Source organism: Leuciscus leuciscus (genome assembly GCF_965113295.1).
Source record: "Leuciscus leuciscus genome assembly, chromosome: 18".
Lineage (NCBI taxonomy): Eukaryota > Metazoa > Chordata > Actinopteri > Cypriniformes > Leuciscidae > Leuciscus > Leuciscus leuciscus.
This window is the reverse complement of record NC_138742.1, coordinates 4236598-4253715: the sequence shown is the minus strand read 5'-3', so window position 1 is coordinate 4253715 and position 17118 is coordinate 4236598. Positions and strand designations below refer to the sequence as shown.

The 17118-nt window shown below is 42.1% G+C and overlaps 1 protein-coding gene and 1 long non-coding RNA gene across 4 annotated transcripts in view; one reads left to right on the top strand and one right to left on the bottom strand.

Moving 5' to 3' along the window:
• LOC309481040 overlaps positions 1-17118 on the top strand; it is a 34057-nt gene that overhangs the window by 7214 nt on the left and 9725 nt on the right. Inside the window, exon 2 of the long non-coding RNA XR_014199866.1 lies at positions 10325-10694. This is a non-coding gene — a long non-coding RNA (uncharacterized lncRNA). The remainder of the gene's footprint in view (positions 1-10324; positions 10695-17118) is intronic.
• The window catches only part of LOC309480905 (E3 ubiquitin-protein ligase TRIM39-like), a 48480-nt gene that overhangs the window by 23740 nt on the left and 7622 nt on the right, over positions 1-17118 (bottom strand). Inside the window, exons 3-4 of one of the 3 annotated variants that reach the window (XM_082145627.1) lie at positions 14442-14516; positions 13767-13988 (exon numbers count right to left, since the gene is read on the bottom strand). In XM_082145627.1, coding sequence (XP_082001753.1) covers positions 13767-13988; positions 14442-14516 — 297 coding nt within the window. Of the gene's footprint in view, positions 1-13766; positions 13989-14441; positions 14538-17118 lie in introns of all 3 variants that reach the window. The other 2 variants (XM_082145626.1, XM_082145625.1) reach the window with 2 other exon arrangements.

Here is a 17118-nt window from a genome sequence, read left to right as displayed (position 1 = left end):
TCCCAAAAAGACCATAAGACAGTTGCAGCTCATACAGAACGCTGCCGCCAGGATTCTGAGCAGAACCAGAAAATATGAACATATCACACCAGTCCTCAGGTCTTTACACTGGCTCCCAGTTAGATTTAGGATTGATTTCAAAGTATTATTACTGGTATATAAATCATTCAATGGCCTAGGACCTCAATACATTGCAGATATGCTCACTGAATATAAACCCAACAGATCACTCAGATCATTAGGATCATATCAGCTAGAAATACCAAGGGTTCACTCTAAGCATGGTGAGTCTGCTTTTAGCTATTATGCCAGCCACAGCTGGAACCAGCTTCCAGAAGAGATCAGATGTGCTCCTACAGTGGTCACATTCAAATCCAGATTCAAAACACTTCTGTTTAGCTATGCATTTACTGAATGAGCACTGTGCCGCTGTTCGTCCGACTGTACTGTATTGTATTTCATTTGATTTTTCTAAACTGTTTTAATTATTCTTGTTTCTTTTTATTATTTTAATTTCTTCTATGTAAAGCACTTTGAATTGCCATTGTGTATGAAATGTGCTATATAAATAAACTTGCCTTGCCTTGCCTTGCCTTTCTCAGGTGTTAAAGGCTTACATATTAATGAGATGATCACGCCTCTTCACATATGGCTTTCTCACACAAAACACGTCTTAGAAATTTTAAATCAATATATTGTCTTATCTGAATGAGCAGTCAGGGTGATTTTCACATAGTTTTGGAGCAAATATTCTAGGCTACGTGATACAATTTTCAAAAGTCTTGTGAAGAAATAATCAGTATGGGTTTCATGGCCTTATTTCAGTGACAATTTTTTTTGGTATTTTCACAAACCATGCATAAATGTCATTATCATAAAACTACAAACTTTTACATACATGCTGCTGATATATTATTGTAGCAGAGTTTGTGCTAAATACAGTGTAATCAGACTTTAGCCATGACAATGTCACAAGTAACAGAAATAAGCACAAATGTCAGAGCATGTCAGAACACCTCCAGGGCCAGAAAACAGCTCAGACCTCAGAGGGTTAAGAAGTGCTGTTTCTGTGCTGTGGTGTGGACGGAATCCGGATTGAAATGTTTAGAAGAGTTGAGAGGAGTGGAGATATTGGTGGAGTTGTGTGATGACGGCGCGTTCCAGAATTTTTGAAAGTAACGGGAGATTGGAGATGGGTCTGAAGTTGTCCAGATTGTCAGGGTTGAGGCCAGGTTTTTTCAGGAGGGGTGTGATGGACGCAAGTTTTAGCGGGGATGGAACAGATCCAGACGTAAGGGAAGTGTTGATGATGATGGTGATGAGAGGGATGAGGATTTGTTGACAGGTTTTGAAGAGGGGAGAAGGGATCGGGTCAAGCTGGCAGTTGGAGAATTTCATGGTTGAGAGGAGTTTGGAGGTGTCAGAGAGAGACAGAGGAGAGAAGGAGGAAAAGCTGTGGTGTGTGAGCGGAGTGAGTTGATATTCAGAAGGAGGAGAAGCGGAGGAAGTGGATGCTAGTGAACAGTGTATGGTATGGATTTTGGTATGGTAGGATGACAGGAAGTTATTGCATTTGTCTGTAGTAAATGTGGAGATTATATTGTCCTTGGGTTTGGTCAGTTTTGCAAATGTGGAGAATAGTGTGCGGGGGTCGGAAGAATTTGAGTGGATGAGTTGTGAGTAGAAGTTTGACCGGGCAGTTTTGAGAGCAGAATTGTATGTGGTTATGGCGTGTTTGTAGGCTTGGGCATGGACAGTGAGACCGGATTCTTTATGGATCCTTTCAAGTTGTCTTTTTTGTCTTTTGAGAATGTGAAGATCTGGGGTGTACCAAGGTGCAGAGGTGGAGAAGGAGACTGAGGCAGTTTTAAGGGGGGCTATTTGGTTGAGGCAGGTAGAGAGTGTGTGGTTGTAGAAGTTGACTAGATCAGAGGCAATCGGATCAGAGGGAAGCGAAGAAGTAGAGATGGCATGAGATATGGAGGAGGTGAGAGAGATGGGACTAATGGATTTCAGGTTTCGAAATGTAATTGTTCTTGTGTGTTTGACGGTAGGAGAGGGGGTAATGATATCCAAGGTGATGGCCAGATGATCAGAAATTGTGAGGTCGGTCAATGAAAGGTTATGTATGGTGAGGGAGGGTGTGGAACAGACCAGGTCCAGGATATGTCCATAATTATGTGTGGGTAAAGTGACATGCTGGGTCACTTTTACTGCCGGAGAGTCGATATGAATGTTGAAGTCACCAATGAGGAGAACGGACGGAGAAATAGAGGACAGCTGAGTTATGAAGTCAGTGAAATCAGAAAGAAATGATGGGCAAGTTTTGGGAGGGCGGTAGATGACTGCAGCAGTGAGTGATTGGGAACCAGGAAGTCTGAAAGCCAAGTGTTCAAATGAGGATACAACCGGGATGGGGATGGGGCGGATGGAGATATCGCTGCGGTGAATGACTGCGATGCCACCTCCTCGCCGGTCCAGACAGGGGTTGTCGATGAAGGAGTATCCAGGTGGGGTGGTCTGATTTAACCCTCTGAGGTCGGCAAACGCGCCGACGCGTTTTGCTGGATTTTTTTTCACATAGCAGCAACATAAACTTAAAAAAATCTGTAATTTATGGTCATATAAATAAAATAAATACATGATTATAAACTATAGAGGGTCTTCTTTTTTTTGTGTACACTCACATTAACATCAAAACCTTGTTTTTATTTTTAAATAAATAAAATAAACAGGGTGCGCTTTCAGCTCACTCTGTCTCCGCAAATCTTTCTGAAACAAGTCTGGAAAATGAACTGAAACAGCTAATACTTATCACACAACCATGAAACATGTGTCTAAAGAAAGCTTTAAATTTCTACTTTTAAATAAAACAATTCACATTCAAAACAAATATTCTCCTGCAATGTAATCTGTATGAAACTAAAGAGAAGTACAGTTTCTCCCGTCTCATCTAATTATCTGTAATGAGTTCACACCCACTCGCAGAGCGTGCTATTCATAAGATAATGTGCTGAGGTGATCTATGCAAAATAAGGTAAACGCCCCCTGAAATGCCTTAAAACCAGCAAGTTTCATTCATTCACTTTCCTGCGCCGTTGGAAGATGGCACGATTCACTGGTGAGGAAGCCCTTCAGCTAGTCCTGGGTAGTGATGAAGAGTTCACATTTTCCTCAGAAGAAGAGCGGGACTCTGACGACGAACGTTTGTATTTTGAAGAGCGACTTGATCCAGCCGTGGATAATATTTCGGATGAGTAAGTCTTTTTAAATTTACTTGCATTAGTTGACAAGCTATTTTATATAAACGTAGGCTACATATTTTACTGGTTGGACCATTTCCATACTTGTCATTCAGAGTAATTTATATTTAAATGGTCTAGGCTATGCTGTATAAAGTAGGAGAGAGGCTTCATACATAAATAAACTTATTTGCACAAACGCGTTTCGGCGCGTGCCTTCAGAAGACTTTATACAGCATAGCCTAGACATGCTGTAGCCTAATATGTACAACGATATGTTTAGATCATAGGCCTGTATGAAAGTTAGAATTTTGAAATTAATTTAGAAAATATTATGTATGTTTAGATTATATTTTGACTAGTGTTTATGCTGCCTCATTATCATCAACGAAGAGTACTTGCAAATATCTATTGCAAATGTGTGTATGTGCTGAAATGTGTAAATATGCCCAGCTGATGAATTGCAAATGTGTTAATGTTTGCGTTGTGCTATCTCCGGTAATGGCCCATTGACACGCAATTTTTTGAAAGGAATGATGTAGGTTGCTCACTCTCACCTCTCACTGCAACTCACACTAAGAGGGCACGCAGCAACACAGACAGAAATCAGAAAGAGTAAGTACATATTACCCACTATTTTACAGATGTTAGACCAATTTTGTTTATATACTTAGTGATGCTACAAATGTGCATGTGCCTGTGTGGCTTTGCAAAAATTGTGGTGTTATGTATGCACAATATTACAATTAGTGATTGGTAATGTTAGTATAAAAGAGCTTATTTTTGTTGTTTTATCAACATGCTGACTGTCCATCAGTTATGCATGTGCTGGCATATTACTTTGTTCAACCTTTATTAATATTAATATAATTATTTTTATAGGAATGTGGTAGCATCACTCTCACCCTCACCTGCAACTCGCACTGGGAGGGCACGCGACAGGTGTCATTCAGTTTTGAGAACAACTGAAAAGTTGTTATTCCCTTTCTTTCAGATATTAGTATAATTCTGTTTACATATTCCGGTTTTACATAGTCCATACAAACATTATGTGTCTGTATGGCTTTGCAAAAAAATTTTTTTCAATATCTGGCCAATTACTTTTAATGATTGAAATGCAGTTGTTGTATTTTGTGTAATAAACATGCTCACAGTTGTTTGTTTGTTTTACAGCTATAAAGGTGATGGTGATCATCAGACACCTGTTGCAAAGAGGGCCAAGACAAACATTCAGACAAGCAATAAGCAGTCTACTCTGTCATGGAAAACAGAGACTGACATTGATATGGTTCCACAGACTCTGAGATTCCTGCCTGCACGGGAACCTGGACCACAGCTGAGTCCTGCTGATGCACACACTCCTCTGAGTCTCTTCAAAATGTTTTTTTCTGAGAATGCAGTGTCAACTCTGTGCCACAACACCAATGCCGCTAGCATAGCAGGCGTGGTCTGCGAGGATAGCGATCTGCCTTTACTTTTGTTTATTTTGCTCACATTTGATTTGCTTAGAGCCCGCATCAACGGGGCATAAGCATTTACTGTGAGATACCTGCCTTTACTTTTGTTTATTTATCGCTCATAATTGCTTTGTTTATAGCCGACTGATTATTTATTTTGCTCACATTTGATTTGCTTAGAGCAAATTTAGAACATTTAGTTCCTCCACATAGAGGAATTACAATAAAACAGATTGAGAAACAAAATTCTTTCTCATTCTCAAAATCTCATTCTTTGTTCAGGCTGCTTCACTTGATGGGCCATTAGCCATTTGGGGAGTGTCTATGTCACACCCCTGGTCTGAATCTCATTAATATTGATAGGCCATTACTAGGGATGGGGCCGATCCGATCCAGTATCGGTATCGGGACCGATACCAACGTAATTCACGTATCGGATTTTCCCGATCCAACCTGCGGAGATATCCGATATCCTTGAGTCATGTCTGCGCTTTAACGTTGTCTGCTGAAATGACTCCAAAAGTGATTCCCGCCGGCTAGTCTGCTAGCTGGCTGCAAACTGCGGAATGGATTTCCTGAACGGAGGCGCGGCTCAATGAGACACAGAGTTATGAGACACGCCACCGCTCAGGAAATCCATTCCGCAGTTTGCGGCCGCTGTGTGGAAATTCTTCACACTGGAAACACCGCAGAGCAAGACAGCAAAATGCAATGTTTGCAAAGCCGTAATTCAGAGCTCGTTGAAGCTCCCACGCGTCGTACAACACAACGAATGCAATCAAACATTTAAAAAAGCACCACGTTACTGTGCGTTCACACCAAACGCGAATAGCGCGTCAAATTCGCGTCTGCCGCGTCTAGTTGGACGCTTGAATATTTTGAATCCATTCGCGCGCCCAGAGCGAAATTGACGCTCGTAAAAAGCAAAAGTTTGAAGCGAAATTGACGCGCGTCTGAGGCGAAATCCGCTTGTCTGTTTGCACATGGCTGATGTTGATCGAGCATTCATCGAGAGAGTTACAGCATCGGAGCGAGGATCACCCTTTAGATAGTGTGTGTGTGTGTGTAAGATGTTTACACTTGCACTTTTCTTATATTTCAAGACTCAAGTATTTGACATTTTGGGAATGTAATAAATATTGACATGACCTACAGTTGCATATTTGTTTTCAGAATGGGATTTTTCCTGTTAACAGGATTTACTGTTTTTCTGACTTCCTTTTCTGACCTTATACTTACCATACATGCATAAATATGTAGGCCTACATATCATACTTGCCTGTTGAGAGGAGTTTATTTCAGCATCATATAAAATAAACAATAATGATAATAATAATATTAAAGCAAACACAGCTCTGGTATCGGAATAGTATCGGTATCGGCCGATATCCAAATTCAGGTATCGGGATCGGATCGGAAGTGAAAAAATGTGGATCGGTGCATCCCTAGCCATTACCACTCCCATGCATAAACCTCTTCTGACAAAAAAACTGTTTTACAAAGTTTAAATCAATGTATTGTTTTATGTGAATGATAAGTTAGGATGATTTTCACATCATTTTGAAGCCAGAACTCGAAGCGACAACATCCATTAGTCAAAAGTCTTGTGGACACATATTTAGTATGTGTTTTGTGGTCTTATTTCAGCAACTTTCATTTTTATTTTTTTCAATAACCACGCATAAACATTATTCTCTTAAAAATACAAACGTGTACATGCATGTTGATCACATATTATGGTAGCCCTGTTTGTGCTATATAGAGTGAATTTACACCTTTGCCATTAACATGTTTATAAATAACTGAAAAAAGCACAAATGTCAGAGCATGTCAGAACACCTCCAGGGCCCAGAAAACCCCTCAGACCCCAGAGGGTTAATGCAATGTAGTCCATGGGTTTGTGCCAGGTTTCAGTAAGACAGAGAAAATCCAGTTTATTGTCAATAATGAATTCACAGAGGAGCAGGCTTTTATTGTTAAGTGATCTTGTATTGAATAGCGTTGTCTTAAGAGGCTTTTGTTGTGAAATCCAAGTGGCGGAAGTTGAGACGGGCAGGAGGTTAGATGAAGTCACGTGAAGAGTGCGCGGATGACGTATGCGGATGTTGTTGTTGCGCCGATGTCCAGGCTGGAGTGAACTACGGCCGGACCAGAAAGATGGAATACTGTTTTCGGCACTGAAGTAGTAGAGAAGATTGCGACGGGAGCCTCGGTGGATATAAGGGCGACGACGGAGAAGACAGTGTTGTTGCAAAGTAGAGGTGATGTCCAGTGAAGGAGGTGCACGGTGGTTGAATCTGAGAAGCTGCAAGGACGTGTATCGAAGCGCCATGGTCAGAGCCGTAGATGACATGAGCCGCAGAGAGGCCAGCAGGAAGGTCATAAACAGTAGCCGCATAGCTGACAGGCTGCTCCGGAGTGCAGGCCGGCCAGTAACCGGGCTCGCCGTAATCCACTGCTCGAGCAGAACACAGCGAGGATGGGCCGAAGGCAACCCCAGGAGCTAGCTTGTTGGTGGTCACAGCAGAGTCACAACGTGACAGGCAGCAGATGCGGCGACCAGGCAAAGACACAGTCCAGATCTTGAGGCAGGAACAGATACCACCGGTACCAAACAAAGTCAGTAGGTAAAACCGTTTAGTTGCAAACAAACTTTTTCGTCCGGAGTGAGAAGCGGCAGCCAAAACGCGCCAGCGTCCTCTCACTTCCGGTTAGGGAAACATGTAGAGGAGATATGATTCAAGTATATAAGCTTGTACAAGGAATATACGATGTAACAGTTGAACCTATCTTTCAGTTTTGGAACAATAGGTACAAGACACGAGGGAATTCTTTAAAACTCTACCCTAGAACATGCCTGTCTGAAAAGAGAAAGAACTTTTTTACACTCCGTGTGGTAAAATCATGGAATGAGCTTCCAGAAGAAGTTGTGTGTTCCCCTTCTATTAATTCCTTTAAGAACAGGTTGGATGCATTTTGCCTGTCAAAAGGTGTTATGTATAATTATATGTAACTAATGTAATTAATTTTATGTAATTTATTTATGATTGTTAGGAAAACTTCAATTATGAAATTGTGTTTTTTATAAAATGTTAAAATGTGAATTTATATGTATATATATATATATATATATATGAAGAGTTCAGATGCAAAAGCCTCTAAATGCCATCTGAAATTTTCTTATAGAATGATCATTTTTATCAAGCTTGTATATCTAAGTTCAGTAATTTCACTTAAATGACAATTAATAGGTAATCTTCATTGCCATTTAAGTGAAACTATTGAATTGAGTTTTTTAGAGTCTGGAATAGAGGATTGTATATCCTGTACCAGAAATCTTTTCAATAAATACATTTCAATAAAATAAATTATGTTGTATCCATGTTTCTGCTAATCTGTGTCCAGGGTTGAGTACATACTAGATCTCGGGTTAGATTGAGCATGCAGCACATCAGGAGAGATTCTAGATGTCTGACTAACTGCTTGTTACGCACTGCTCCGAGACACGAGGGTAGAGGATCCAAATGCAGTTTTATTTAAAGGGTTAAACAGAATTGTAATCAAAATCCAGGCAAAGGTCATACACAGGCAGGCAATCCAACAAACAGACAAATCCAGAGGGTGAGGCAGAAACAGGAAAACCAGGACATGGGCAGAGATCAAGAACCAGGAATAACAACGACAACAAAGGAAATGCTCAGAAATGCAGTGGAATAACGTACAAGACTTTGCCGGGAATGATGAGGTGAACCAGGCTTATATGGGGTGAACTAAACAATATAATGAGACACAGGTGAATGTGATAATCAGGGATGATGAGTCCGGGCAGTGAATTATGGGAAATGTAGTAGTGAGTGAATAATGATAGTCTGATGTGGAGTGCCCTCAGGTGGCTCTCAAGGGCACTCCAGCTGATGACCGTTACATTGCTTGATTTTAGTTAAGTGGTTATATAGTTGCATTCACTATAGGGGGCTAGACAATACAATTTAAATAATAGCAAGCAACATTACTGTTATGTCCGCTCAGGACGAATTAATCTGTGTTCGTTTGGTAACGCCTCGCTGCATGTTTAGGTTGCAGCTGTTTTGGTCTGAATGGTTGGTTCCGGTTTTTCCGAAAAGTAAAGAGAGTTGCATGCATAAATCTCTCGTCCAGCGTCCTTTTTTATACATAACAATTGGCGACGAGGATGGCTGAATTTTCTCTTCCTCCTCCACCTCCTTTCCCCGCACTTCCCGGTGAGCCTACAATACCGTGGAATCGCTGGCATCAGTTTTTTTGAAACATACCTACAAGTTACGGGACTAGCCGACGTGAGTGCAGTTCAGAAAACAGCATTGCTGAGGCATTGTTTAGGAGTCGAGGGACAACGGGTACTGGAGACGTTAACTGGCAACGGGACGAATACAGACTATGCAGGGACAGTGAAACTTTTAAAAGATCAGTTTGCTGCCCCACAGAGTGCTTTATTGAGACGGTTTATGTTTAGACAACGACACCAACTACTGTCCATCAGTACGTCTCCAACCTAAAAGGTTTAGCCAGCCATTGTAAATTCGGCGATTTGACAGACGAGATGATACGCGATCAACTGATTGAGCACACTACACAGGCTAAAATCAGGTAGACGTTGCTACTCGAATCAGACGACTTGACACTAGCTAAGGCTGTTGCCATTGCATTCCAAATTGAAAGTGCAGCGGAATGTGCAGCTAAATTAACACGGACAGAATCATCATTAACCCTCTGGGGTCTAAGGTGTTTTTGGGGTCCTTGAGATGTTCTGACATGCCCTGACATTTGTGCTTTTTTCAGTTGCTTATAAACATATTAATGGCAAAGGTATAATTACACTCTATTTAGCACAAACAGGGCTACCATAATATGTGAGCAACATGTATGTACATGTTTGTATTTTTGAGAAAATAATGTTTATGCATGGTTATTGAAAAAAATTAAAATGAAAATTTCTGAAATAAGGCCACAAAACACATACTATATATGTGTCCACAAGACTTCTGAATAATGCATTTTGTCGCCTAGAGTTTTTTCTTCAAAATGATGTGAAAATCATCCTGCCTAACCATTCACATAAAACAATACATTGATTTAAATTTTGTAAGACACTTTTTGTTTGGACAGGCAATATGCAGGTGGGCGTGATTCACACCTGAGGAGACAATGCCCCCGCATAATGAGGCTGCATACTTAATGAGCCTTTCATTCAGGTGTGTGACTGAGCCACAAGAAAGAATACAAGGACAATATATACTGTATATATATATATATATATATATATATATATATATAATTGGTTCACAGTTTTCCACAAATTGTGCTTGCATAATATAGCTTGCACAATATTATATAATATTGTATAATATCCAAGGTAAACATTTCTAGTAATTGTGCAGTTAATTGTTCTCATACTGTATTTTCAGATTTGGAATATATTCTCTACCCAAATGTGTCACTAATAAAGCATAATAAAATTATTTAAAGAGAAGGCTTATATTGACTTTTTTAAGATTTTGTTTACATCTATCCTTGTATATATATATATATATATATATATATATTTATTTATTTTCTGTTTGTTTTGTGTGCTATTTTATTAAAAAGGTTATACAATTACAACAACAAGTAAAATTGTAACAATATTTCCAGTGTAATCTTTCTTTGTAAAAACTAAAGTATACATTTTATCATACGTAATTCAATTCATATGAGCAGAAATTGGCAACATTATAAGCTTATTTGATGTGGCAGTATTTTACAGTAAAAACTTTATAATCTATCCGATTTTGTAGTCGATTTTTACTCATCTCAGTATAGCAATAGAGTTTGGTAAAAGCTGTTCATTCATTCACACACAGAAACGCAATTCATTTTTAAACAGTATTTTTGCCAGCTGTAGCTACACAACAGCACGCATCTGTGCGTTCATTCATTCACACTCAGAAACGCGATTCATAAAACAGTATTTTTGCCTGTACAGACACTTGCGATTAGAACAAAGCAAATAGAACTGACCTATTCCTCAGCCGTATCCGTTTGCTCCTCGAAATGAAACTTCCAGAACTTCTGAGGTAAATTTTCCAGGATTATTATCAAGATAGTATTATTCCTCACAGCATCGTAAAGTACATGAGCCTGAAAGTGAACTCGCTGTGTGTGTCATCCAGCTCGCCTCAGTGTGGGATCGCCTCAGATCTTTTGCGTTTGAATAGCGTGCGCTCTCCGTGGGCGGAGTCACATTAAAACTTAATGAGCTGAGATGAGAACGACTGACATCTCTCTCTTTTCATACATATTACATAAACTGTGAATATTTGTTTTTTATAAAAATTACTTCATTTAAAAGAAGAGAATTCAAGCTTCATGCCTGTGTGTCTGTTTGACTGAGTATTCGCTGAGTTACAGTTCATTTTCGGACGCGTTTCAGAATGGACTACACTGACAGAGAGAAAGCAGAACTCGCATCATGTTTATTTTTCTTTATTTGGCAAAAAGCACAACACGTTGTTTTTATTGTGAGTATACACAAAAATAATACACACTTAACAGGATCGATTGATGTATGAAACGTGTATGGAAGATCGAAGTCAACAGAGTATTTAGAGTCTCTCTTGCACTGATAAGGAAAAACGCGAGCTGGTATCGCCGGCGATACCGCCGACCCCAGGGGGTTAAGCCACGCAGTATGCATGAGAGCACAGTCACATGAGCAGCAACAGCAGCAGCCATCTAGCTCTGGTTTGGATGTACCAGACACAGCCCCAGACCCAGTCATGCATCTCACAAGACAACAAGGGCCGCGTCAAAGGCAGTTTTCCTACGGTAACTGTGGATCAAATACACATGCCACCAGAGCCCGGCACTGTCCAGCTAATGACCAAACATGCCGTAACTGTGGGCTTCCGACTTTCCACTGAGGGCATCTCTCCCCTTCAATCTAATGTGGAGGCCATCCTCTCCATTCCCGAACCGACCTCGGTTGCCCAGCTCACTTAATTCCTGGGCATGACGGGCTACTACATGAAGTTCATGCCTTAGTATTCAGCCATAACAGCCCCACTGCGCCAGCTGCTTCGGAGAGATGAGCCGTGGGTCTGGTCGTTAGAATGCACCAAGGCAGTGCAAACTCTTAAAGCTCAACTTACCTCACCTCCAGGGTTGGCACATTTTGACATATCCAGTCACACCCTTGTCACCTGTGACGCCTCGGCCATGGCGATAGGGGCTGTACTGTCACAAGTACAGAATGACGTGGAGAGGCCTGTTGCATTCGCCTCCCGAGCTCTGAACCAAACCGAACAAAGATACTCAGTTGGGGAGCGGGAGGCACTCGCTTGTATGTGGGCTTGTGAGAGATGGCACCTCTACCTTTATGGCCGCCAGTTTACGCTGAGAACAGTATGATTTACACTCCAAATGGCTTGAGCTGACCACTACCGGCTCCGTCACCTCCCTGGTCATTCTGGAGTCTCTCTACTCCCGCTGGGGCCTTCCACAGACCATTACCACCAACAATGGTCCACAGTATGTATCTGTGGAGTTTACTTCATACCTGGAGAACAGGGGGATTCGACACATCCGTACAGCCCTGTATCACCCACAAGCAAACGGCGGGGTGGAACGCTTCCATCAATCCCTAAAAAATGGCATCAGAGCACATCAGGCCCAGGGCTGTTCCTTTAAACAAGCCATACGTCTAACACTGCTACACTACCGTGCTACCCAGCATTCAACCACAGAGGTTTCCCCAGCCTCGCTCATGCTGGGTAGGGAGTTACACCTACCACTGGACAGGCTCCGCCCCACCGCAGTCCAGAACACACTCACACCAGTCAAAGCCTCAGTCACCCGCCTTCAGAAGCGGATGAAACAGTGGTTTGACAAGAAAAAGAGGGTCAGGATACCAGATATCGCTGTGGCAGACTGGGTGAGAGCTCGCCGACCGCAGAGGGAAAACAAGATGGCATCATTTTGGTCCACTCCACAGCAAGTGGTCCGCCGACTGGGACCAGCCACATACCTCTTAGATGATGGCACCCGCTGGCACGCCAGCTGCCTTCAGAAGGTGCCAGCACCTCCTATATGTTAACTCAGAACAGCGGGGACATAATGCCACCCAAAGCGGAGCAGGAGGACTCCATACCACAAGCAGCCGCACAGCCTGAAGATACTCCCTCGTTGTCACACCCAGTGCCTCCATCATCATTGTCGCTGCCCCTTTCCCCAGCCTTCACACCACTGTTCGCCTCACCTTCAGCGGTGTGTTCTCCACGGCCAGTGCGCGCCAGGGCACGCCCCAATTACCTGAAGGACTTTGTGTCTACTTTTCATAGTTGAACCCCCCAGAGAGGGGAAAATGTTATGTCCGCTCAGGACGAATTAATCTGTGTTCGTTTGGTAACGCCTCGCTGCATGTTTAGGTTGCAGCTGTTTTGGTTGGTTCCGGTTTTTCCGAAAAGTAAAGAGAGTTGCATGCATAAATCTCTCATCCAGCATCCTTTTTTATACATAACAATTACATCATAGTATTAGCCATAACCTCTGGTTCTTGTTTGAGCTTTAACTAAGTTGTTATATAGGCGACTGTAAGGGACCATACAGAATTACTATTTAAATAATGGCAAGCATGGGCAGCCTATTAAATGGTATTAGTCATAACCTCTTCTCTGACTAATGATCAGACTGGCGAGTTTGTGACTGTGAGATTCACGTTAACGGCCGGCGTGAGACTCTGAACAACATTGGATTCCGAATGAACAAGTACAATCTAAAATAAAGAGTTAAACAGAATAATAAAATATCTAGATAAATATAAATGACTAATAATCCATTGGCATTCCAACCTAAATTCAAGGTCAAGATAAAATTGAGTCAGATAAAAGTGTAATTGAAATTAAATTACTTTGCGTACTGAAAAGACAGAACACACAGAAAACCTTCAGCCACACCATTGGACACCGTTGTTGGGTCAATTGGGTGGACCTTAAAGAACGGACTGTTTGTCCTGTAATATTGTACATATTGACTGAGACAGATGTTGACAGACCTGTATGAGATGGAGATGATCGTCAGTGTGTGAGAGCTGCTCCAGCTCAGTGTTTCTCCTCTTCAGCTCAGTGATTTCCTGATGCAGCTCTTTAATGAGATCTTCAGCCTGTTTCTCTGCTGCTTTCTGCTGTTCCTCCATCATCTTCAGCTGCTTAGACTGACATCTCCTAATGGAGCGGATCAGATCAGTGAAGATCTTAACACTTTCCTCTGTGTTTCTCTGATGAATGAGAACAGTTCTAATTGTTAATCTATTCCGTATTCACATATTATTTACAGGGATAGTTCACCCCCAAAATGAAAATTCTATCATCTTTAATTAACTTTGTTACTTAAAATGTGTGATTTTCAGTGGAACACAAAATAAATGTTTTGCATGCTGCTCTTGAGGACGAGCTGTTGAAGAACTCCAATAGAACTCATACAACAGATTTGTGCTTTATTGGAAAAAAATCATATGTGTTTGGAGCAACATGAGGGTTACTAGATGATGGCAGAACTCACAATTTAATTCAACGCTTTTATTAAATAGATTTAACTATTATGATGCATATCATTTTTTGAAATGTTTTTTGCTAGGATAGTTAGAGAGTGAACAGAAAGTAAAATGGGAGAGGAGGATCGGAAACAACCATGAGTCAGGATATGAACTCGAGTTGATCGAAGCACAAACCTTTCTCATCTCTACTGAGTGTTTGATCTCTTGAATCTTCTTCATTCTGTCCTGGATCATCTGATGAACGTCTGTCTGTGTCTGAACCAGCTGATTCTACATACAGAGAAACACAGACACATTTATCCCTGAATATAGCTTTCCATCTTCTTACAGTCTTATTTATTTTTTTAAAACCATTTAAAGATCAAATTAATTCAAAATAATAGTTTGAATCTTTTAGTTCATGTCTGACTGTTTTGAGAGTGACAAAATCAGCTTTTATCAGATGTAATAAAATACTATTGGATTTAGCTGTTTTTTAAATAAACAGGCTTCAGAACAGGCCGCAGCATGACAGAACAAATCTAATTTGCGAGAGGTACCTACAACACCAGCAAGAACTCTACCACGTATTCATAGATTTCAAAAAGGCATTCGATAGGGTTTGGCATGCGGCTTTATGGGCTACCATGAGGTTATACAACATCAATGCCAACCTGATCAAGACAATAGAACGCCTATATGACAAGGCTACTAGTGCAGTCTACTCCAATAACACCATAGGAGAATGGTTTCGAACCACAGTCGGAGTCCGCCAAGGCTGCCTGCTCTCCCCCACTCTCTTTAACATTTATTTAGAACGAATTATGACCGATGCATTGGAAGATCATGAAGGTACAGTCAGCATCGGAGGCAGGACGATTACAAACTTGCGTTTTGCCGATGACATTGATGGATTAGCTGGAAAAGAACAGGAACTCGTCAATCTTGTGAAACATCTTAACGAGGCCTCGGCAGCATATAATATGCAGATTAATGCAGAGAAAACCAAGCTGATGACCAACAATCCCAATGGAATCAGCACTGAGATCAAGATAAACAATAAGAAGCTTGAGACTGTTAACAGCTTTAAGTACCTGGGAGCCATCGTTTTGGATGAAGGATCTAAGCCAGAAATACTCTCCAGGATAGCACAGACCATAGCCGCCATGACCAAATTGAAGGTCATCTGGAACGACAGTAACATCGCCATTGGCTCAAAGATCAGGTTGATGCGTTCCCTGTTCATGTCAATATTTCTATACGCATGCAAGTCATGGACGTTGACAGCCGATATTGAGAGAAGGATTCAGGCAGTGGAGATGAGATGCTTCCGCAGACTTCTTGGCATCTCCTACAGAGATCACATCACTAATGTAGAAGTGAAAGCCCGAATTGAGAGCGCCATTGGCTCATATGAAGACCTCCTATCTTCAGTAAAAAAACGCAAGCTGAATTGGTACGGGCACGTCACAAGATCATCAGGACTTGCCCACATAATATTACAAGGCACAGTACAGGGAAGCAGACGAAGAGGTAGACAGAGGAAGAGATGGGAAGACAACATCAGAGAGCGGACAGGTCTAGAGCTGAGTGACACAGTGCGGAAAGCAGAGAACCGGGAGGAATGGAAGAAGCTGGTTGGCAAGTCTTCAGTGGTGCCCCTACGGTCCAAAAGACTACGGGATAAGTGAGTGTGAAATGAAGTGTGAAATAAACAGGTCATGTTGTTTTTTAGACAACATGTCAGACACAGGAAAGAAAATGTCTAGGTTACTAATGTAACATTAGTAGGAGACGTTACATTGGACTGAACTGATGTATTGCGATCTCGCATTAGAGCCCAATCACCTTTGAGTGGTAACGTCTCGGTTACATATGGTAACCCTCGTTCCCTGAGGGAGGGAACGGAGACATACGTCGTGGTGAACGACGAATAGGAATCTCGCTAGAGAGGCCAATCTACTTCGAGTGAAACTAAAACAAGCCAATACACATTGGCGTGCAATCATTTGCATCAGCTGCGCAGCCTCGCAGCGCGGGTATTTAACGAGCAGCTGGTGCGATTGCACTTCAGCTTTTTGCTTCGGAGCCAAGCCTGAAAAGCTGGTCGCCCCGGCGGGTAGCAGCAGATGTGGCGACGGGACGTACGTCTCCGTTCCCTCCCTCAGGGAACGAGGGTTACCATATGTAACCGAGACGTTCCCTATCGTCCGGTCACTACGACGAATAGGAATCCCTACCAAAGTGCCACAGCTGCTGCACCCCATCCAGCGCCCTGTGTAAGCCTCCACACCTTCTTGCCTGGAAGGACGATAGGAGAGGGCTTACGTCGAGAGTATCCGTCACTGTTGTTCCGTGATAACCTATACAGTGAGATATTGGATAACACTGGGAAAGCGTGCCCGAACTGAGGGAGGGGAACGTTGCGGGAGCCACATTCTTAAGGAGATTTATGTGGGAATAGACATATGGACTAACCCGAGGGTTGTACTGCATATGAGTAATGGGTGACTTAGCCCAAGGGAAAGACACGGGCTTCCATTTAGGAGCAGCCGTGGAGAATATACACATATGGGATTCCCGTAGGGTCACACATATGGGACCCAGCCTAGACCCGGTTCTCAAGGATTCAGCGGACAAGGCCTGGCACCGGACACTCCGCCATGTCCGGGCCGAGGGTGTTTGGAGGACTCAACAGGTTTTGACTCTGGAGTAATAAGGGTGCACAGTAGGATGCAGCAAGCCGACAGAGCCGGTACTCACAGTGCTTCTACCCGTTTAGGGTGAGAACACGGGAGGATACGGGCTCTACACGTAGGCTATAGAATCTGTCCGCTCTCTGATGTTGTCTTCCCATCTCTTCCTCTGTCTA